General features: G+C 36.3%; 1 protein-coding gene across 1 annotated transcript in view; it reads right to left on the bottom strand.

Annotated features, from left to right (window-relative positions):
- The window catches only part of EYS (eyes shut homolog), a 1,110,009-nt gene that overhangs the window by 563,369 nt on the left and 522,802 nt on the right, over nucleotides 1-23,838 (bottom strand). Inside the window, exons 23-26 of the mRNA XM_074819828.1 lie at nucleotides 13,334-13,593; nucleotides 2,722-2,818; nucleotides 1,626-1,733; nucleotides 819-964 (exon numbers count right to left, since the gene is read on the bottom strand). Of these exons, the coding sequence (XP_074675929.1) occupies nucleotides 819-964; nucleotides 1,626-1,733; nucleotides 2,722-2,818; nucleotides 13,334-13,593 (611 nt within the window). The remainder of the gene's footprint in view (nucleotides 1-818; nucleotides 965-1,625; nucleotides 1,734-2,721; nucleotides 2,819-13,333; nucleotides 13,594-23,838) is intronic.

Here is a 23,838-nt window from a genome sequence, read left to right as displayed (position 1 = left end):
GGATATACAGCTATTCCCAAAACTGTACTTGTTCTTTGTTCTGTGGAGAAATTACATTCCTCTCAGTTCAGTGGATGTGAATTGCTTCGTTTCTAATCTTATGAATTATGTGCTGTTCATCACAGGCTGGAATGGGTGGGAAAAAACATTTTGTACAGAAAGAAAACAGAAATGATACAACCTGAGGCAGACAACTATAATCACTTCTGTAGAGTCATATGACCCCATGTGTTTTCAGGTTGCTTAAGCTGGACGTAAGAACTACTTGTTCTGCAGCATACAGTGCATTTAAATAAATGTCAACATCATTTTAGAGAAATTTTACTACATCTCTACCCATTAAATATTTTATCATTAGTTCTGTAAAAATGTAAAGATTAACACTAAAAGCAACAGTGTCAGTCCAACAGGTCAGCAAAGCCAAAGTGTTACTACGGTTCTGTGCAAATTCAAATAACAAGGTAGCCTTTTATTATGTTTGTAAAATTTACTCTGTATCTATGGTAATACTTTTTTCCTTGGCTGAATTGAGAAAAGTAATTTTCTTTGCATTATACAATCTCTCTTTTAATGTGCTTCAGCTGAATATATAGGTGACTAGAGAAACCATAAATCAAATCTTAATGTAAATAACATCTTGAGCTACTTAGCAAGAATTGGATCAAAGTTCTATTTGAATTAAAATTGATTTATCCTCCAACAAGGAGATGATCCTGTGTACTCTTCCTTGATTTAGTTGAGGTCATTGCTATAAAATTAAAAACATGTAAAACCTGGTTTTAGTAGCCTTCTCCACTGTGGTAGAGAATGGACTGTACCTGTGAATCCAGGGGGACAGAAACACTGATAGCCTCCAAGTCTGTTGATACAGCTTCCTCCATGCAAGCAAGGCAAAGTTTCACACTCATTTACATCCATTTCACACAGAGACCCATAGTATCCAGGTGCACAACTACAGATAAATCTACAGAAAAGGGAAAATCAGGTAAGTCAACGGAAGTAAACAACATGATCTGGTCCAATATTCTGAAGCTGTATGTATGTCCTGATGTCAAGCTAGTGTTCCTCATCACCATCCATATTAAAATAATTAACAGACTTTTCTCATTTCCATGTTTCTGAACCAAGTTACTCTTTTTTAAATTAGAAAAATTGTGCACAATAATTTTAACTGAAGATATAAGGAATGACTTAAGGGCTAATGTTCTTTTGACACAAGTCTCTGAATAACTGTAGAGTGTTGTGGAACAAACCCCAGATACAATTTTTTCTCTTGCTTACGCTTTTAGTAAATATTTACATTAGAAAAGGTCATTGTTGGAAGCTGAAAAGAGACATGTAGCAATCTAACTGAAGATCAGTTTTCCTCTATTTCATTCTTATTCTAACTTTTAAAAAAGCAAAATAAAAAGTAAGGAGGAAAAGAACAAATTGTGCTGAAGACAGTTTCCATTCTGTTTTCCTCTCAGGTCACGTAAGAAACAAATAGCTGAGTCAGTAGCATTTGTCTACCTCATTTTAACACAGAATCCTTGTCATATGCTGAATGTCCCACATAAACCTCAAGGCAGCAAGCAGACTATACATAGGAAATCACGGAATTGCTTTTCATTTAAGTAACTAACCTGTTTACAAGATCCAGGCAAGTTCCATTGTTTTTGCAGGGTCTTGATAAGCATTCATTAATCTCTGCTTCACATAGTGTCCCAGTAAAGCCATGTTGGCAGGAGCATCTAGCAAAAAGGATGTCATTATATCAGTTTAATATAAAAAGATGTCAGAAAAATGTGGCAGATTTTGAGGGATACGAATTAGGTGGTTCCAAAATTATGTCTGTTTTTTTCTGATCATTACAACATGCTGTACTTTAACAAGCTTCACAAACACAGTGACTGCAGCCTAGGAAATAAGATTTTTGCCATTAATTGTTGAAGGCAACAAGCCTTAGGCTGATCTGGTTTTCACGTGTTTTGACACCTGCCCTGGAGTCAGCCGACTGCTGCCTCTCATACTTCAGCTTCAGCTCTGGGAGGGAACAGCACCTAGGGTGAGGGTGCAACACACTGGGATAATCATGGTGTTACAAACAGTAGCTTTTGGTGTCCCTGTGGGCTGGGAAAGCTGGTAAACAAAGGAAGTACTGGTAAACAAACGAAACACACTAAAATCGTTCCAAGTAGGCCTGAGACTGAATATGAGAAAACCTCCACTGTAAACACCGCACTTATGGCAAAGACTTCCAAATGCTGGTGACTTGAGTAACGTTGCCAGTTCTTCTTGAGGAAGACTGAAATCACTCATCACAGGACCCAGACAGACGTTGTGAGGGTAATCATAACAACAGAGACGAGAGCTAGATAATTACAAGATTTAATTATAACTACATTGTTCATTAAGCTTTTTTCTATTAAGCTCAACTTAGACTGTATTACTGTAACTGGACAAATAACAACTACTCTTTATATTTTGATTAGATTATTGAGATTTTAATTAGCCCTAAAATAGATTATTGGGTCCACATATACGGTGTACATGTATGTCTTTTTGCCCACAAGAAGATTTAGAGTGTAATGTAACAGTTTTAAACGCATCACAAAAAAAGACATATTACATCACTGAAGGACAGCAAACATAATACAGGCAAAGTACCAAAAAGAGTAGCTAGATGATAAACATCCATGTATCATACTGAATATCTGTCATTCAAATAATTTTCCTCACCTGTAATGGTTAACCCCATCCACACAGAGACCTTCATTCTGGCATGGATGGGAGATGCACTCATCACTGTTAACTTCACAGTAAGTACCCTCAAATCCTGAAACACAGATTATATTAACTGTGAATGAATGAATGTTACTACATAATGTGAATATAAGGGCCACAGATCCTCTGGGAGGTTTGGCTTAGACAATCAAGTGGCAGGCCTCAGAAACCTCAGCTGCCACTGAAGCTGTTCAAGAAAGAGAGAAGTATCAGTGGTGACTACTCCTTCCCTTGGGAGCATCTAAGCTGAGGTTCTTTGCCCTAGGTATCTGACTGACTTGTGTTGCAGCCATGTGCGTGCCTAGCTATGTACCCGTACCCGAGACTAGCTCCCTGGCTAATCTTGGACCTGCCCCATTCCCTGTAGCCTTGACTGGCAACCTGGCATACTATGTTGATCCTGGACACTGTCATTGGCCCTGCCCTGGTTGCCTCATTCGGCTACTGACAGACAGGACCCTTGACAGGGACATCCCTGCCCTGGCAGGTTTGGTAAAACTCCTGACTTACTTTTGCTTCTGGAGCAGCCAGCCCTCACTCCCCTATAAGATCAGGGGCAGCAAGTGAATGCAATCCTAAAAGAACTTTCTCCAATTTTGTTCCTTAGCTTCAAAAAGTTCATTTCTGGAGATTATAAGAAGTCTCAACATACTTCAATGAACCAAACAGAATAGATTTGGATGGAGCACCTGGCTAAATAAAATGGGGAACCGTAACATTTTAAAGAACTGAAACAGTTTTCTTGGGGAGTGTGGGACAATATCAGAAACTAAAAACTAATTCAGTAAGTAATATGTTACAGAGCATAATGGACGTTAGAGAGACCACATTTATTCAAAGCAGTCAGTAGATGAGAAAACACATTTAATTGGTTTTAATATTTAAATGAAGAAAAAATGTGATCAAGATCTTATCTGCGTAGTACATTACTGGCATGATACATTATTACATTTACCTGTGTAAATGTCCCAGAATATGTGCTAAAGAGAAATAAAAGATTTTTCAATGCTGTAAGAATACCACTTTTGCTCTTAGCATACTACGTCTTACAACGTTCACACAAGTAAATGTTGTATTAAAGACACAGTTGTGGTAAAATTATATACAGTGAATAAACTATGGCTATTTAGTTGAATTTTGCACAATTGAATGTTGCAGTTGCTGTAGTAATGAAACCATTAAAATGAACAAACAATTTGCACTGCAGTGACTATAATACACATGATCCCTGATAGCAGACTGACTAAACAGCATTTATGGTGTTCATCACAGTGCTTTTGAACACAATTTAGATATCAAAATTAAATTAAAACAACTATAAAAACATCCACTGAAATTCAGTGTATTTTATTACAAAAATGATGAAGGCTTTTTACTGGATTCTCTATTAAAACAGCAAGTAAAAGTCGTTATCAGTACTTTTTTAGTTACCAAAATAGGAAGAGTAAATTATTTTTATTGTTATATTATGTAACTGTGGTTTTCAAAGTACTTCATGAAAGTGGCTAAATCATGAAAGATCACAGTTAGAATAGTATGGCTTATTTTTATCTAGAGAAAAGCATTATTGGAAAAATTAAGTGGCTTGGTCAGAGCTGTAGGGAAAGCTGTAGAGAGAAATCTCTGCTGGCATTCCAACATATAATCTAAACATCAGTCCACAGCAAAGCAGCTGGCATTTTCTTCTTTCCAGGATTTTTTCTGTCCAACAACCTTCCTGGCTAGACCTGACTGAAATGAATTCTGAATGTTTGGTGAAGGTTTCACAAGAGTGTCTGCGATGAAGCTGAAAAATAAAGCCTGGAATGTATCTCAAACTAACCCTCCAATTATAGTCACATATACTCTTACGATGTAATTCTGTTTTTCAGAAATATCCTGAGTGTGAAGTGATATCCTCATTTATTTCCTATTTGCATGACATTTCACAAAATCTTTGTAAAAGAATTGTCATAACAGGGCAAAAATTCTCTGTCCCAGGGTACTGCTTTGAAGAAGCTCCCTCTGCACAGGCAACCTTGTTATATTCTGAATGGCTGAGTTTAGTATTTGCAAACGAGCCAGAATCAGAGTAAACAATCCACACACTTTTCTTATCTGTAGTGTGTGTAATCTGCATCTTAATACTGCAACTTGAGCCTTCATCTATATTTGCCTGATGTTTGATTAAGGAAGAAAAGGAAGGTAAAAGGACGATAACTTGGGCTGTGGCATGCTCGTTCAATGTTCAGTACTAGACCTGTTCCCATCAAGTAGACAGCAGTCACTCACACACACACACAAAACAATCAGTTGTTCTGACACATGCCATCCCAGCACTACCGAGTAAGAGCACAAGATGGTAATGGGTTTCTCTAATTCTGTTTTGAGGGCTTAATGAATGTGAGAGACCATTTGTACCCAACTTCCTCATCTGCAACTTCTTTATTTGTAATGTTTGACATTTCTGAAACTAAGTTTTGCTACAGAGTAGAAGGTTGTGTCAATGGGCAGGGGAAATTGGACTTCACTGGAAAGTAGTACACTGAAACAGAAAGTAAACCTGTGTAATATAAATAACTCAAAGATAGGTAGTGTTTAGTTTTGTAAGGTAATCAGAAAAGGGTGTGAAGCTAACAAAGTAAAACTTAAAAAAATACTAACAGAGCTTATATGGAATAGCTTCTTACTGTTTTCTGATACCATATAATATTTGAGCAAGCATCTTTTTTTTTAAAAAAAAGAACAACAAAACACCACAGTTGTCAGATTAAAAGACATAAAAAGGAAAATGGAGGGCATTCATCATTCGGCTTCTGCCTGTCATCCCCACTTGGTTATGGATGCTTTATAGTCTTTTTGTAGCAAATAGTACTGAAGTGAATACATAAAGCACCATTAGGCACATTTTTGATTGCAGTAGCACACATTTTTCCAGCCCATAGAAAAATATAGCTATCTCAAAAAGATATAAAATAAATAAACATACAGTAGGCATGCTACTTTATCTATTATTCCTACAGGTGGAGAAAAATACCATTTCATCACAAAATTTTACTCACTATCTATTATATTACAAAATAAGCAATCCAGGTGTTCAATTTACTATTGAATATTGTCTTTTTTTAACTGACATAAATTACCTCAGTCTTTTTTTTATAAAAAAAGTCAATCTCTTTTTCTTAATGACATATACTGTTAAAAATTACATAGAATTATTTAGGTTACTTTTTTGATTCACAGTGAAAACTTCTGAACTCATTCAGCAAGTTTTTCTAAGGAATTTTTGACCTTTCTAGCAATTTTTACAGAAGACCGGCAAAAGTTCCTGTTTTCAACTAAACTGTTAATCAGAAACACTCAAATCTGTTTAAAAGGACATGAAAAAATATTAGCAGTTATTTAACTTTATCTCATTCAGAATTTCTGCATGTCTGTGCTTATTTATAATTTACGAAGGTTGTACAAAGGATGTTTCAAAAAAAGCATATGCTAATAAACCCATTTTAATACACTCTTGATATATGTTCTCAGAGTGAATTATGAAAATAAAGAAGTGTAACACTGTGCATATCACTTGTACAAACAGGAGAGTCAAACCTCAAAATGGATACTGCAAGGTTAGGATTAAAATATTTATTTTATGAATGTACTTGGACATGCAACAATCATACTACTTTCAGATCCAAAAGAATACTTAAAATGCTTATACCTAAGTGGAACTGGTTTAAGGAAAGAATTACCTTGGTAGTTTATTTACATAGTGCTTGTTGAAGCTATGTGATACCTCATGGGTCTAATACGCATGGACTCATACCATTCTTGTATTTTACATGACAGTCAAGCACAATTTAGGTTATTTCGACAAGCTACAACTACTGCCACACATAGCTGTGATCTGGCTGGGATACTTAAACTAAAACTAATGTATGGATGCAATTTTTACAGTGATGTAGACATGTCTCCAAATTATTCCATGTGTTGCAAGAGGAAAGAAAAAAGACAATGGGGGAGACTGACTTAAAATGTTTAACATGTCAGATATATTACTGAAACGAACATTTTTCAGTTGCAAAGAAATCTGCAGTATGTAAAACACCATTCACTTAATGCAGCCAACAAAACTTAATTTGTAGTTTATAATGTGAATACAATTAATTGTTTGAAATCTAAAACAGAATAACTTTTATTTTAAGCAAACTATTTTGTAAAGTGGTACATTACTGGAAAGCCTGAAAATATGTACGGTGCTGTAATGTATCATTACTGTACCAATATTTAGTACTATGTGTAGGAAAGCAATATGCACATTTAAAGGCAACTACTTACTGCCTTTCCTATTGCCAGTCAAATTTAAGATCCAAACTGTAAATGAATAGCACATGTCAGTGATTTGATGTAGCTGTCCTGACAGATACTTTACAAGGTAGCTTTTCCACATGTCAAACCTGAGCAACATTAAAAATGCAATTTTTGACCTTAGGGTTTTTTATGTGGAAAACCTGAAAGTTTTCTGAAATCAGTTCAAACCATTCTGAACTTCTAAATGAAAAGATGCATCTAATCAATGGGGAAGAGCAAATGGCACACACTGTCACTTGTGAATCCAGAATTCCATTAGATACGTGCTCAAAATTTCCAATATTGAATTCAAGAAACAAGTGGGTTTTTTTTTTCCTAGGCGGCTAATAAACAGGCTTGACAAATGTCATTGTAAAGTCTGACAAACAAATGGTTTATTTGTCAAACATTTTACAGTATTTTTCCTGCCACAGTAGAGAAAATGAAGATGTAAACAAAATCTCATGGGTATAACTGCTTACCCACATTTTTTTTTTTAACATCATTGGAGACAGTACTTCATTTAAACATTTATTTGTCTTTTTAGGGAAAATGTGCAATTTTTTTGAGGAAGTGAAGCATATCTAAAATGTAAGTTTTCATAGTAACAAATAGCAACTTCAAGACTTTCAGAAATTAATGGAGATGAAAAACAATTGAAAATCATTGCAATTCTTTGTGTTAGACCATTTACTTTTATTTCTGTATATTTTTAACAGTTCGGGTAGCATGAAAGTGACTTTAATAATATGAGCTCTAAAAATACCTGTGTTCTGTGGAGAACATCACAAGAGCAGCTCATCTAATCTCAAGCCCTAGTCTTCTCATTCTCAACATTAGCACTACTGGGTGTGATAGTATGCTCAAATTTGCTTGCAATTTATGTGCAGGCAGAATGACATATTCGTTTTAGTTTACAGAAATTCCAACATCCTGTGGTAGTTTTGCTGTCAATGGATGAAGCATTAAACACTGTTACTTAAGCCAGGAGAGATGCTATTGTTCCTTCAATTTCTCTGAAATATGGGAAAGGGCTACTGCACGTCTCAACTCTGTCTATGGGATTCTGTGAGCTGCGAAGTGTGGAATATGCAGAGCGTAGAAGCTACACATCTGCTGTTATACTTATGGTCATTTTCATCTCCTTATTCCATTGCAGAGAAATAATACAGAATTTACTTCTGCAGGTAACACAGGACTAACAGGATTCTTTCCCCATAAGATCTCTACTATTTTATTTATCAGCACAGTATCATGGATTATATTTGTGTCCTTACTGTGAACCATTTATGAACCCATGTTTGCAAGCAGCAGAGTTACCACAATAGACCCATAATCATTAGTATAGGTATTTAGGTTATGCATTATAACATAGGTAGGTACACATATCAAAATCAAAGGTGTGTGAAATGTTATACATGGCAAAAAGGCTAGTTCCCTTTGTGAATTATGTATGCATGTGTCTGAAAAACAAAGTGGCAGTGAAGGGCTCAGAAATCTGACAGTAGCAATCTCCCATTTATATAACTTCTGTTCTTTAGCATCTACTTATTAGTTCTGCTTGATATTTTAAAGTTTGTGCATTATGGCAATTTTCACTTAGTCTTATTTGAGACATGGGCTGAAAAATATTTTGTCTCAGTTCAAACTTCTATCTGTAAGATGTTATAGACCGAATAAAAATAATCATTAGCATGCTAGGACAAAGGGTATTAAAAAAGAATATGTTGTACGGAAGAGTTATTGACAGCAGTCTGATAAAAGGGGTGAGAAAATCCTGGAAAGAACTGTTTAAAACAAGCACTTCAAAAATTACCTTGAAGCATCAGCAAAGGAACCATAAAGTCTTGCTTTTGGAAAAAGCACTTGGAGAATAAAGAAAAAATAGGATGGCTAATTTCAACACAAAATGTAGCTATTGTTTCTCCATAGAGATGACACACTACTCTCCTTAGATCTCATTGACACCTTTCCCTGGAACAAGATATGTAATTTCCCAACACCCTAAAACTGGTGGTTGTAACCTTATGACCCATGCAATTCCTCTTGCATAAGCCAGTTTTTCAGTTCTTAGCTTCTAGCTTTATATCTTTAAAGATATAATGAGCACAAATAAGATGACGAAGTTTTTTACGACCTGTGTGCTGTAATGACACAAATCACTGCTCTGCATTCTTTTGTTTTATTCCTCTCTAAAACTGTGTGCTTCCCAGAACACAGAAATCTCTACAGAAGCAATAATCCAGGCAACTGCTAAGGAACTGAGCCCATCTACTACCTGAAAAAATTGTCCTGAGCTGCCTATGTAGTCAGTGACATAAATATTTCTATAGCACTAGCCATTTGACTTTGTATGTCTGCTTTTGGGTGAAATGAATTACCTCAGAAAATGGCTTCCTTCTCTTCATTGACTGTAAATGGAGCACAGGGGGACCTCATCAATGTATACTGTGTATACCTGTACATATACCTCCTCAGTGTAATACAGTGGACTGCTGCATCTGGTAAAATTAATCCAGACTTTCTGGTGTATTTGTTTCAATAATAAGTACATTATTTCATTGATTTCCCTTTTGAGTTTCCTAACTCATTAAAATGCTATTGAACTAACACAAATGCTGACCAAATCATATTTTTGAACAAGGTAGGTAAAGCTTCGGCATGAACACTCTCTCAACATATATATGCAATATACAATGTATTTACATATATGTTTCCTGAGCATTTTCCCATCGCAAACTAAAGGTAAGCAGAATATTGTTTCTATTGTATTAAGGAGATTAAATAAGCATCCTGAGCTGAGGATATTACACGGACTAATGAAGCAAGATCTATATATAATTTTAAAGAAAGAGATTAATTTCTACCTTCTATTATAAGGAGCAGTAATTCTAAAAGCCATCTGAATTCAACAACTTTGTCCTTTCCTTCCTGTCTTTATGTCAGCAATAACTACGTCTGCTGTTCCTACTAACCTTGCCTTGCTTCAGCTCCTAGATATATCTACTAATAATTCTCACAGAATATACCTCTGTTAAAAAAAAAAAAAAAAAAAAAGCCTTACTAGAAAACACTAGATGTTTTCTGGTTCATGGTTTATGTTGGCAAATTCTTTTTTGACTTGTTAATTCTCTGTAATATTTATGTGCTTGTATTGCCCCAGATTTCACATTTCTCCGTGATAACTGTTACCTTTTGTCTTCCATTTCATAGTACGCCTGCTGTTGTTCAACAGTCCCAGCCAGAGAGCTTATCTTGCACTCTGTAGTTGCATGCCCTCTCATAGTTTTCCTTCATTTTGAATGCATCTTTTTCAGTAATTTCTTTCTTGGAACACAATTGTTCCCAGAAAGCTGCACTATTTTTACCAACCTGTCCTGTCTTCCCTTTGAGTTCCTTTTATGAAACTAACACTTTTGTGCTTGGCATTATCTAGAACAGCATGGTCTAATGTTCATCCTCTAGTTTATTCACCCTCTAGTTCACTTATGTATGCAGTTGAATTGTTCTTTGAATCTTTTACATGTAAATCTTCCAGGGAATTTATGAACAGCTGCTCAGGCTCAGCTACATATATTTCAACATTATTTATATTCTTTAGCTTTTCTCATGTTTCCTACCTTTTTCTTCTGTTACACTAAGTTTTCATTTCTGTTATTCAGGTTAATTCCAAGAATGGAATTCTTTAAGAACAGAAAAACATGTTGATAAATTAAGCAATAAAACATTCTATTATTTGCTCTAAGTTGTCCTTTCCTCCTCTGTTTCATCTGCATTTAGTATGTAACATTTCAGGAGAAACTAACGGCAGGATTCAATGCTGGGTATATGCATAACAGCTCAAAAAGCCCTCTCCTCCCAATTGCCTTGATTAAACCCTTGCTTATCAGTTACTGTCAAAGTATGTAAGAGGAGGTTTTTTCTGTACACTTCTTGGGAAAATCGCTCTACTGCAGTGATTCCTAAACTTTTACAATAGCATACCCTACAAAATTCTTGCAACCATGAATATACCAGCATACAATTGTAGAGATCACAATTTTTTAAACTGTTTAACCTGCTTGTGTTACAACTTAACTTAAACTCATGGTCTAACACTGTTCTATAATCTATGATATGAGAGCCCAGTTTTGTGTTACAAATGTTATAATCCAGCTCCTTGCAGGAGGCAAACCTCTACAGCTAGGGCAGACACCTCAAAAGGAAGCTTTAAATTTATATTATTTATAGAGTTTTAAAAATCTTTAAAGCAAAACCAGACAACTGTAACTCCCTAACATAAACAGAAGAACAAAGATACATAGCTTTGCTTTATACTGCTACTAATCATGATTTCATTATCTCCCTACCGATTTGCTGTAATAATTCTGTCTTAGGCTAACACGTTACATCAGGTTTGATTGTGCCCAATTTATACTCTATCAACTTTTGTCTTCTCTGGCCTAGTATGGCATCCCAATCCCAGCTCCCTGTAGTCAGTCAGTGGATATTCTCTTTTTCTTCTAAAGAAGTACTACAGTCAATAGCATGATTTGTGGTCTAATTGTACACATCTCAGATACGGTTTTCTAAAGATAATCTTTAGAATTTGGTAAGGACAGCTACATTTTGCAATTCTTGCTAAGCCAGATTCATACCTTCTAATGACTGGACTGTTAACTACTGGCAAGTTGCTTCATCAACATGCCATTAGGTACTAGGTCAGGTATCTTGGAGTAGTTTAGTTATGTCAGTGTAATCATGACAGGTTTATTGGGAGAGAAGGGAAGCACATGGCAGACAAAAATAGGAAAATAAAAGACAACTGCAGAAATAGATTTCCATAAACTGCTTTCAATTAAATTTCTTCATTTTACCATCTCTCCTTTTTTGGTAAGAGTCCTGAATAAATGGTTGCATTTTTCCTAGCATGAATACTTAACTCATTTCATGAATTATGCAATACTGAAATATTTTCCACTTTCCAAGATTTGTTAGCAGTGCATGTTACTGGTTCGCGTAACTCCCCTGCTAGTTCTCTGAAGATTCTTGGCTACAAGCTTCAAGAATCCTTGAAGATTCCATCAAAGTTCCCTGAGAATCTTGGCTGTAAATTTTTTGGATTCTTGAGAAACCGTGCTCAAAAATGTTTTGCAAAGATGACTTTTCTGAGTAATGTTAAGAAAAGACTTGAACTACATGTGTCTCTGAAAATAATTTCTGAAAAAGGTTTCAATACATTGTATTAAAAGCTGCTTTTAAAAAGTAGCTTTTCTAAAAGGTGCTTCGATAGCAACTTGCATACTTCCCCAAGTGACTTTGTTTTTTTAACTCAGCAACTTGTGGTAACCTTTACCTTAATAGTAAAAAACCCCAAGCTATAAATACTGCTGACTTCTACGTATTATCTCCATATCTTTGCAGCTCAGTAAACAATGAGTAATACTATTGTGGTGTAACATTGCAATCTATATATTTACTATCCTTGGTCCCTAGGACACCCCTACATCTCTACTATTTATAGGTATGAAAGTGATGACTTCAAAACCCTGCCTAAATTCCAAATTCAGTAATTGTACTCTCCCTACCTAAATCTTCACTGCAGTTTTAATTAGTTAGTGTTCTTCAATTCCTATGCAGAATTGCATAGCAATGATCTGCATGGTTAAACTGTTGCTCCGTTTCACCTTAGCAGTTCTTGTACATCGAGGGAGAGATTGTGTCTTTTAAGCCATGGCCCAGGAAAGCTGTCAGCACCTGTTGTGATTTTGCTTGTTGTGCATATGGAAAGCAATCCGCTCTATCCATTAAGCAGGGGAAGATTACTCCCTTGATGTGCCAGGCCTTCCTGAAAGCTCAGCAGGAAAAGGAACTATTTCCAGCTTGCTCCAATTTCTGTACTTTTAACAATTTGCATATATTTTGTCTATTTCTGCCTGTTTTGTCGATTTATTTTGTCAGCTCTGCTGGCCAGATGCATGTGTATCTCTATGTTGTAAATTGACTCAGTAATTCTGAGTGCTGGAATCTAAACAGACAAAGATTTAATAAGTACTGTAAGATAAGAAATTAATAGTAGGTGAATTGACAGGTATCTTATCAATCTTTTAACATAACTGATAGACCTGCTGTATCTCATGAAGATTTTATGTGCTTTGAAAGGTACACATTGTTACTTTCGCTGAAGATAGCATTAAATGCCACAAATATTTGCAACTTTTCTGCAGTGCAACAGACAATGGAAAAGATTAACTATACCAGTTCTTACCTGTTTTGCAAATGCACATTGGATTTCCATCGATTTGTGCCAAGCAGGTTGAATTATTTATGCATGGATTGTAAGGCAGCTCACAGGGACTGAAGCGCTGATGACAGAAGTCACCAGTATAAAATGGAGGACAAATGCATACAAACTGTCCCTGCTTAACAGATTCATAACAGGTGGCTCCATTCAAGCATGGTTCAGAATCACATTCATTTATATCTTCACTGCAGTCTGGCCCTGTCCACCCTGCTGTACATGTGCATCTGGAAAAAAATTTTAAAATAAAAAAAAGAGTTGACATGGTGGCAAAATGAAAATCAACAATTTAGCCCTATCAGTTCCAACTATTTCTATTTTAAAAAATAAAAGATTAAAAAAAAATCCGTAACCTTTCTGTGCATAGCTTTTTTTCTGCCAATTGTATCAGACTACACTAAGAATACAGTTATATTCAGGTTTTTCTCCCACAATTTATTTGAGCAAAAGCAAAACGACTTTTTCTAGATCACAGGATTTATCCATTTGCAGAACCACCTAGTTTAGTTAATGCTGACAGAATCATTATGGATCATCTTTAAATTGAAACACCACCACAAATTATCAAATATGGAATGTAAATTTCTTTAAGCTTTAGGATTAGAAAGACATCTTCTCACATGTGTGAAACAACTAAGTAGGTAAGTTATTGTTTGGGTTAAAATGCACCGGTAGCACTCAGCACACTTTTAAGAAAGGTGGTAGGAGGTCAAAGGCACTGTAAATGGTTAGAACAATCCTCTTTTCATGATGTTCTTTCTCTTTTTTGTATGCTCTTGTGAATACCTGTTATTGACAATACATAAGAGGAACTGGACCAAAACCTGCATTACATCTGATTATAAAGAATCTGCTTCATGAATTAGACAAATATCTATTTTTATTTACAGCATGAATATGAGAAGGTTCTAAAAATTCAAAGATAACAATTTGCTCATGTTTTCAAAGTTTGCAGAGAAAACTTCCTCATTAGCTGCAATAAAAGAAGGCTCTATGTGCTTTAAAAGGCATACATCCTTGTTACTTTCACTGAAGATAGAATTAAATTCAACATATATTTGCAACTATTTTGCAGGACAAGAGACAATATGAAAGATTAACTATACCAGCTCTTACCTGTTTTGATTCATATTGATTTGGGGCATTTAACCATTCAAATATAGCTTCATAGTTCTAATTTGATAAAAGGAATTGTTCTTAAATAATAAACAGGTCATTCAATGGAGAATCAATTAGGTAGTTCCATTCTATAAGGCACTTGGTATTGCTTGCCACACAATATACAAATGGCCCCTTTAAAACCAACACAAGAGTTTTTGCTGGGATTTTTAATGTTCTGTGGAATTGGTTTGTGGGGTATAATCTCCATGTCACACGAAATGAAATGGGTATTACTAAGGAACTTTATCATTTGAAAGTCCTGAGTATTTTAGCAATAAGGATTCAAAAATCAGGTTACTGTATGTTTTTCATGGGAGGAAAAATAGTTGCAACTATCAAAACGCATTCAGGCATTCCTAAAGTAACTATGACAAAAATCACGTTTCAGGACTCATTTATCAGTTACAGCACCCAAAATACATTATTGGAAATATGGTTACAAATAAATGTTTTGTTACTCTGTATTTACACACAACAAACATATCTGCTTTTGCTATACATGGTAGCATCAATTTGATACCTAGAGGCAACACCCACTGAATAACAGTGCACCCACTACTCAGCGCTTTGTTTAATTTTGTCCTAAGTAGTCAATCTATAAAAGTATGAGCCCCTATTATAAATTATCTCCAAATCACTGACACTGAACATAGTAAAACACTCTGTCCATAGATCAAAACAAGTATTATAGATGTTAATTGTTTTACAGCTGCTCTTTTTTTCTTGATTTCAAAGTAGTATGTAGTATCTTGTCTATGTCTCATTTGTAGCTTGGAAAGCTCATTAAATGGAGAGCCTTTCACTTCATATTAGGAGAATGGGATTCAGTTCTTAACTGGTCCAACTGTTATGGGTGTAACTGAGGTGCAGATGAGCAAACATAAAACATGTTCCATTCCCTTTTCCCTAATGAGTTTCATATGGGTGGTGGAGTCACCATCCCTGGATGTGTTTAAGGGTCGTTTAGATGAGATGCTGGGGGATATGGTGTAGGGGAGAACTTTGTAGAGTACGGCTGATGGTTGGACTCGATGATCCCAAGGGTCTTTTCCAACCTGAATGATTCTGTGATTCTGTGATAACTTCCTTTGAGTTATCAAATCTATTCCGTATGGCCACAGGGAACATTATGTCAGATGGAGATCACTGGAACACAGCAGTTATCTACACTACACAATTAGCCTGTCCCACTCTGGCTTCATGCCAGCTCCCAACTAAGATGCAAAGGACAATATTAATGCAAAGGAGACAATTAAAACCATAGTTTTACTGTACTCTTATCGGTATTATTAAGAAGTTGCTGGTGCCTTCATTAAATGTGAAAAAATACACAGAAATGTACGTCAAGGCCCAGTTTTAAGAATCAAGACAACATTTTGTCTTAATGAGAAATGTTAAACAAGGTAAGGAGGTGTTAGGAGTATAGGTGTTAGAAGTATAGAATATACAGCAGAGTTTTTTAACTGCGGATTATCAATTAAGCTACTATATCTGATATTCTTGTAAACTGATCAAAAGGCAAAAACCCAAACAAGCTGTCTTTTTCAAAATGGCTTCATTCTCTACATTAGAAAAAACAAGATGATTTCTAGGATCCTCAAACGAAAAAAGAAAATAGTCATCACTCAGCTTCTTCCTGTTCTTTTTCCAACTTGTAAACTCGGATGAAAAGTTCTAACAGCACTAGCAAAATAAAGTTTTCATATACCTCCTAAAAAGAAAAATGTAAATATGGCAGATGTTCTGTATGCAACTTTGTGTTTATTCCTTAATCATTTAGAAATTATATAAACTTTTTGAACTTATTTGCCAACATTTGGTGTTTAAATGCCAAATTTTATAAAAACAATCTAAAGATGCGAGTTATATATATATAAACTATCATATTAATCAAACATATTAATCAAAATCTCATTAAGCATGAAAGTTTGCTACGACCTGTAAATTTCTCTGCTGTATTTGCTAGGCATATAGTCAGAATATTTTTAGAAACTCTGTAAATCTAGAAGATGCTTATTCAGTCTAAAACTTACATAAAGCTAAATAAATATAAATTTAAAAGACATATTTATACATAAGTTACTTTGGGTATCTGAAACAATTTTATCATCACTAAACTCAGAATATTAAAGAAATTCTCTCTTAAAAACAAACAAAATCACTATCTTTATTCAGAAATAGTCGTAAATTCTGAGGTTAATTTTTTTCCAATTCTTAAAAGAATTTTGGCATTTATGAAAAAATTACAAAATTGTAAAATTATAAAAAAATAAAGCATATAATCTCTTTCCAGATTAACTATGAAAATATTTTACTTCCCTTACACAATACAGCAAACAGCATCTTATCCTTTCATACCCTAACTGCATACCTCTTTTTGTAACTTTTATGTACAACAATAAGAAGATAACTCATCAGAAACATCAGGAACAGTCATGTTCCACTCTTTCTGTTCTATTCTTTACAATCAGTTGTGAGAAAAACTTTGGGGGAAAAAAAAAGCCAAAAATGTTAGTTTTTGTTGAAAAATAATTTGACGAGCTGTTGAAATGATACTGCAATTTTAAACAACTAAAGCTTCTATTAAACAGTAGAATAATCTATAACATCTTCAAAAAGAGAAATAACACACTAGCAAGGAAGCACGCACTTTTGTGCTTCTCTAATGAGAGAAACAGATTTACGTAGATGTAAAAATTCTTAATTTTAACTAATTCCCCTTCTTCCAGAATCCATATAAGTATTTTCTTTTAAATAACCAAATCCAAATACTTCAACTGATATTACAAAATCAAATCATGCATGATTTTCTTTAAATTATTCATTTTAATAATATAAACTCCACAAGGTGCTTTGATTGTGACATGTGTAAAACTCCTCCAACATATAGATCAGCTTTCATAAGTATTATCTGTTGACTTTCCATACATCTCTCCATAGATTTAAGAGCCTTCCATACAGGCCCAAATAACAGGAGAAGGTAATGAAAATATACAATATAAATTATATCCTTGGTTTTGTATTTTACTACCTGTTTAAACATTAAAGTCAGAGTTAATAATTGCAAGCTATAGTCATGAATGGTAACCAGAAAAACTAATATTAATGTTATAATTTCCTCTATCTCTATATGATGAGTTAAGTATTAAATTATTTGGTTCTCACCCACTTGAAAACTTCCTTTCTATTTCTCACATTGCAGTGAAATGTATTGGTATCACCTGCTTTATGTTCTACCTTACAGGTTTTAAGGAAGCAAATAACAGGGAAGAGTCTTCAGAATCCCTGAATGGTTGATGTTGGAAAAAGTCTCCGAGGCTCATCTAGTCCTCCTTGCTCAAGACAGAGTCATCTAGAGGTTTCTCAGGTCTGCGTGCAGTCTGTTTTTGAGTATCTCCAAAGGTGGAGACTCCACCACCTCTCTGGGCAAACTGTTCTAGCACCTGAACACCCTCATATCAAAAAAAAAAAAAAAAAAAAAAAAAAAAGTGGGGTTTTTATCTTAAAGTAGAATTTCATGTATTTCAGCTTTTGCCCACTACCTCTTGTCCTGTCACTGGATATCACTGAGAAGGGTCTGCCTCCACCTTTTCAATCCCTTCCATCAGTTATTAACACACATTGGCAAGAGTTGCCCTGAGCCAAAGCCATTTTTTCAGCATGCCAACCATAAAGGCAATCTACTCTGAATCTTAAGAGTTCTAAAGTGACTATCAATTAGAAAATCCTGTTGGTAGGCTCATTCCAAGCTAGCTCAGCTAGAAGCTCTGGAAAAATGCCAAAGCTTGACAAAAGCAGTAATACAGATGTTTATACCAGAGCAAAACAGGAGCCATTTTTTGCTTTCAGACATCTTACAGCAGAAAAAGAGAGGAAAGCGGTATTTTCAGTCCTTTGTACTTTGTCCCAAATTTTCAGGAAATATCAGTCAAAGCACTTGCCGTTGCCACATATACAGGTGTTTCTACACAAAAAAAGTACAATATTCAAGATGCAGCACAACTGTTTTTTCCTTAGTGGTTCAGTCAAAGCAACAGGAATCCTAAACTGAACCCTGAGATACACTGTGCCCATCATTCAACTGCTTCTGTTTGACAGGATCTTTATGAGAAATGGCAAGATATTCAGTAAAGTTTAGGTTGGCCTCTTAGCTATACAATACACGCAACAATGGTTCATTCTACAGTAAGAGTTTATGTTGTCTGGTGCATTCAATCAAATCAACTAACAGCCTGAAAAACCACAGTGCTCAGTGATGAATTTATTCCTTGTAAGCTAGAGGCTATTGGACCATCTGAAGTAGTAAAATGAGAGCTCACTTTCAGTACATGCACAACTTTGAATTTAGAGCACCAATACACACCACAAAACTCCAAAAACATACACTTCCAGTCACCACAGAGGCTTCAAATATTCGTTTTTCTCTCTCTTTCCTCCCATAAACATTTCTTATATTCTCTGAAAACTTAACACAGTCTTTCTTCCTCAGGCTATCTGACCCATCTTACATGCTCCACCAGCTTTCACCTGCAAAAGCCCTGTTATGAGTTTATCTCTGATGTTCTTCCACTGCTACTAGTTCTCCGTTCTCATATGTCAATCCTAGATGTCCTCCTCAAATTTTCACCCATGTCTCTCCTCTGAATTCACGTGAGCCTCCCTTTACCCTCATTTCCATTATTATTTCAGGTTGACATAGCTCTTAGTGCTTAGGGATATAGTGCTTAGGGATATGGTGTAGTTGAGAATGGTCAGTGTTAGGTTAATAGTTGGACTAGATGATTTTCAAGGTCTTTTCCAACCTAGATGATTCTGTGATTCTGTGATTCCTTCTCTACTTTCTTCCTAGAGCTCTCCATTTGTAACCAACCAAATGTGACACAGATTAACTAATTAAGGTAAAGATTGGTGGCAGCCTGGGCTGCAATGCTCATGCCCTGATGGAATTCAGAATCTTGAGAGATATGGGCCAGTTGATGAGTAGAGTTAGGACTTGAATTTTAGAAGAGCAAACTTCCAGCTGTTTAAGGAACTAATAGATGGGAACCCCTAGAAAACTGTCCTCGGACAAAAGAGTTTAACAGAACTGGCAGCTCTTTAAGGACATTTTCTTTTAGAGCACAACAGCTCTTGATTTCCACATGTAAGAAATCAAGCAAAGAAGGCAGGACCCCAGCATGGCTTTAGTAAATGACCTCCTGGACAAACTGCAATGTAAGAAGGAAATGCACAGGCAATGGAACAAGGGACATGTATCCTGAGAAGAATACAGGATGCTGCCCGGATGTGTAGGATGGGATTAGGAAAGCTAAGGCATATTTGGAGCTGAATTTGGCAAGGGATGCAAAGAATAATAAGAAGGACTTTTACAGGTATGTTGGCCAGAAAAGAAAAATTAAAGAAAATGTACTTTTGCGATAAATGAGACAGGGGAACTGGTGACAGCAACACAGAGAAGGCTGAGATATTCAACATTTTTTTTGCCTCAGTTTTCAATGCTAATCTCTCTTCCCACATCCCTCAAGCCTCTGAACCTCATGGCAGGGACTGGTTTTAGACCACCTCAGGAACCTGAACGTACCTAAGTCCATAAGACTCGATGAGATGCACCCCAGGGTCCTGAGGGAATTGGCTGATGTAGTTTCCAAGCCACTCTCCATCACAGCTGAAAAGTCATGGCAGTCAGGGAAAGTCCCCAGTGACTGAAAAAAGGGAAACATCATGCCAATTTTTAAAAAGGTTAAAAAGGAGGACCCTGGGAACTACTGACCTCACCTCTGTGCCTGGAAAGATCATGGAGCAGATCCTCCTGGAAACTATACTAAAGCACATGGAAAATAAGGTCATTGGTGACAGCCAACATGGCTTCACTAAGGGCAAATCGCGCCTGACAAATTTGGTGGCCTTCTATGACTGGGTTACAGCACTGGTGGAAAAGGAAAGAGCAACTGACATCATCTACCTGGACTTGTGCAAAGCATTTGACACTGTCCCACATGACATCCTTGCCTCTAAACTGGAGAGACATGGATTTGATGGACGGACCACTCAGTGGTTAAGAATTGGCTGGATGGTCGCACTCAAAGTGTTTTGGTCAATGGATTGGTGTCCAAGGGGAGAGCTGTGACAAGTGGTGTTCCTCAGGGGTCAGTGCTGGGACCAGTGCTGCTTATCATCTTTGTTGGCAACATGGACAGTGGGATTGAGTGCACCTTCAGCAAGTTTGCTGATGACACCAAGCTGTGTGGTGCGGTCAACACGCTGGAGGGAAGGGATGTCATCCAGAGGGACCTTGACAGGCTTGAGAGGTGGACCCCACCTGGAGTACTGTGTCCAGCTCTGGGGCCCCCAACATAAGAAGGACATGGACCTGTTAGAGTGAGTCCAGAGGAGGCCACGAAGACGATCAAGGGGCTGGAGCACCTTTCCTATGAAGAAAGGCTGAGAGAGTTGGGGTTGTTCAGCCTAGAGAAGAGGAGGCTCTGAAGAGACCTTATAGTGGCCATCCAGTACTTAAAGGCAGCCTACAAAAAAGCTGGAGAGGGGCTTTTTACAAGGGCATGTAGTGATAGAACGAGGCGTAATGGTTTTAAACTGAAAAGGATACACTTAGATTAGATGTAAGGAGACACTGGAACAGGTTGCCCAGAGAAGTTGTGGATGCCCCCTCCCTGGAAGTGTTCAAGGCCAGGTTGGACGGGGCTTTGAGCAACCTGGTCTAGTGGAAGGTGTCCCTGCCCATGGCAGGGGGGGTGGAACTAGGTCATCTTCAAGGTCCCTTCCAACCCAAACCATTCTAAGATTTGATGATTCTAGACTTTTGACACTGCTTGTATAAAGCCTTCTGCTGTATGCTGATTGGCAGTACAGGGGCTCAAGCCTTGCCAGGCCTGAGCTGGGTGGCTTTTGTTTAGCCCCTGTGTTGGGACCCAGTGACTGCTGCCTCTCCCGCTCCAGCTTCAACGCTGGGAATAGCCCCTGTAGGAGCGGGTGACACCCTCTCTCCCCTGCAGTCACTGACTGACAAACCACAGCCCTTCGTGCTGGGAGGGCTGGGGACCACAGCCAGGCTACAGCTGGCAGCCCAGGAGAAGGAAGTGGGCTGTGACAGGGAAGCACCCAAGACTGAGGATGAAACTAGTTTCTTAGTCTGATCTACATTACAAGAGTAATAGTAGTATTTATTCTGTTCTTTTTTTACATACTCTTAACATGGGACATACATAGTAAACTTTATGAAGCAGCAATGGGGTAGAATTTTTAAATGATTGAGGCAAAGTCATAAAGGGTAATAATGGTAAAGACTAAAAATCCTATTTCTTTTATTGCTGTGGTTAAGAAGGCAGGACCAATTAACTCCTGAAATGAAAATGCTGTGTTATAAACTTGCTCACTCATTGCCCTTTTCTGAGGTGTGACAGAAAACTTTTGGTTAATGTGAATAACAGGAAGATCATTTCCACACCAGTGCTTTCTACTTCAAGCTCCTGAAGTGAATCATACAGTTCAGTGCAGGTGTACAACCAATCCCCGAGGTCCACCTGACTGTTGTAAGGGGTGCTGGGCACTGTGAAAGTACTGCACTATCTCAGCCATCATTTGCTATAAAGGAAATAGTGCAGGTAGGTTTATGAACTTAAGAGCTCTCTATCAGACACACAAAGAACTACCTGGACAAACCATTTTCCTCAAATTTAAAAACACTACCTAACAGTCTAAATAATTCAGCTACTTTAAAAAATTCAATTCCATAGATTGTTTGTTGTTTTGTTTTTGGTTTTTTTTAAACTATATTATCTTCTTCAGTCTGATATGCTATGAATCCCTGATATTTCAGAGGCAGATGTATTCCTTTACTAAAAAGGTAGTCCAGCAGTGAACAGTTTCACATAAATTTCTCATAGAACTGAAGAAGAAATGGTTTTAAGAGTTTTTTGGTATGTGGATCTGGTAGAGCTTATGTAATTTTAATAATTACAACCAAAATAATAAATACTTATTCCCTCTAGCTTTACATATTCCCGAGCATTGAAGCAATACATATAATTGTCTTTTAAAAAGCAGGCATAAAACTGAAGTGTATCAGATATGTAACTGTCTAATTTTCATCATGTCCTACTCAAAGTATACCATAAACAGGAGACTCCACAGAAACTGCTTGATTTCTCCTCATTTTTTAGTGTTTTCAAAAGCTAGAACTATAGTTTTAGAATATATTCCTGATGCACATGTTAAAAAAGTTATTTGTATTTTCTCATTCTGTAGACAGATTGATACATCTTTTTCTGGTTTTAGATTTCTGAATTAGATATCAGAAGGATTAACCCTTTTCCATAGAAAACAAGAATACAAATAGATAAATAAATTCTGCAAATACAATATGCTGAACCCCTTTGGCTTGTTCTTAAAGCTGGAAATAGAAGCAGATATTGACCACAAACTAGAGAAAAAAGCATTTGGGAGGTATATTGCTGGTAAGAGTGATAAAAAGTTTGTTTCTGCTACTATAATAGTGTATAATTTGCATGTTTTACGCATACAGAAAAACTTCAGAGGGCTGAGGTAGTTTTCATTCCCTCCCAGTTTAATTGTTTCAGCCTTTTTATCCTTGTCCTTTGTCTCATTTTTTTAGGATATATTTCTCTGATCTGTATACTTTTGCTCCCATAATGCTCTGCTCACATTTTTCCTTTTACTAACAATAACTGAAATTTATTCCTAATATTCTGTGTATTCAGGAAAAAATGTTTTAGAGGAACAAATAGACAAAGTTGTATTTGCTTGTTTTCCAGACATTTTTTTCCTTAATCCTCTATTTGAAGCAATGAGTTCACACAGTCACAAGGGAACGTTCAGCCCAATGAGACAGCAAGCTATACTTCAGCTTTTACTTTAAGCTGTAATTCAGCTGAAATGCACACTTTTCTGGTTTAGGAGACACAATTTTACATCCTACAAAGTGCATTTCAACTTTCAACTTCCAATTTTTTAATGCAGCTTTTTTTCTTTTTCCATTTTTCTAAATCAAAATACAAGATACATCTTACATCAGACTGGATGCAACTTTCAGACTACTGGATCACAGAGATGAGGTATACCAAGTTCCTTTTCAGATCAGTCAAACTATTTGCATATTTATCTCAAGAAGGATTTTGCAGCAAATCCTCCTATCTACAAAGCCAGATGAAATTACATTGTTTTTTGTTTCGTCTGGGAAACATTAAAATAATTAAAAATCACCACTAAAACTGTCACTAGAGGGCAGTCACATTAGAAGGAAAGTTTGTGTTGGAAAAAGCACAAACACTGAA

Source organism: Strix aluco, chromosome 3 (assembly GCF_031877795.1).
Source record: "Strix aluco isolate bStrAlu1 chromosome 3, bStrAlu1.hap1, whole genome shotgun sequence".
Taxonomy (NCBI): domain Eukaryota; kingdom Metazoa; phylum Chordata; class Aves; order Strigiformes; family Strigidae; genus Strix; species Strix aluco.
The sequence above is the reverse complement of the archived record's forward strand: the minus strand, read 5'-3'. Positions and strand labels throughout refer to the sequence as shown.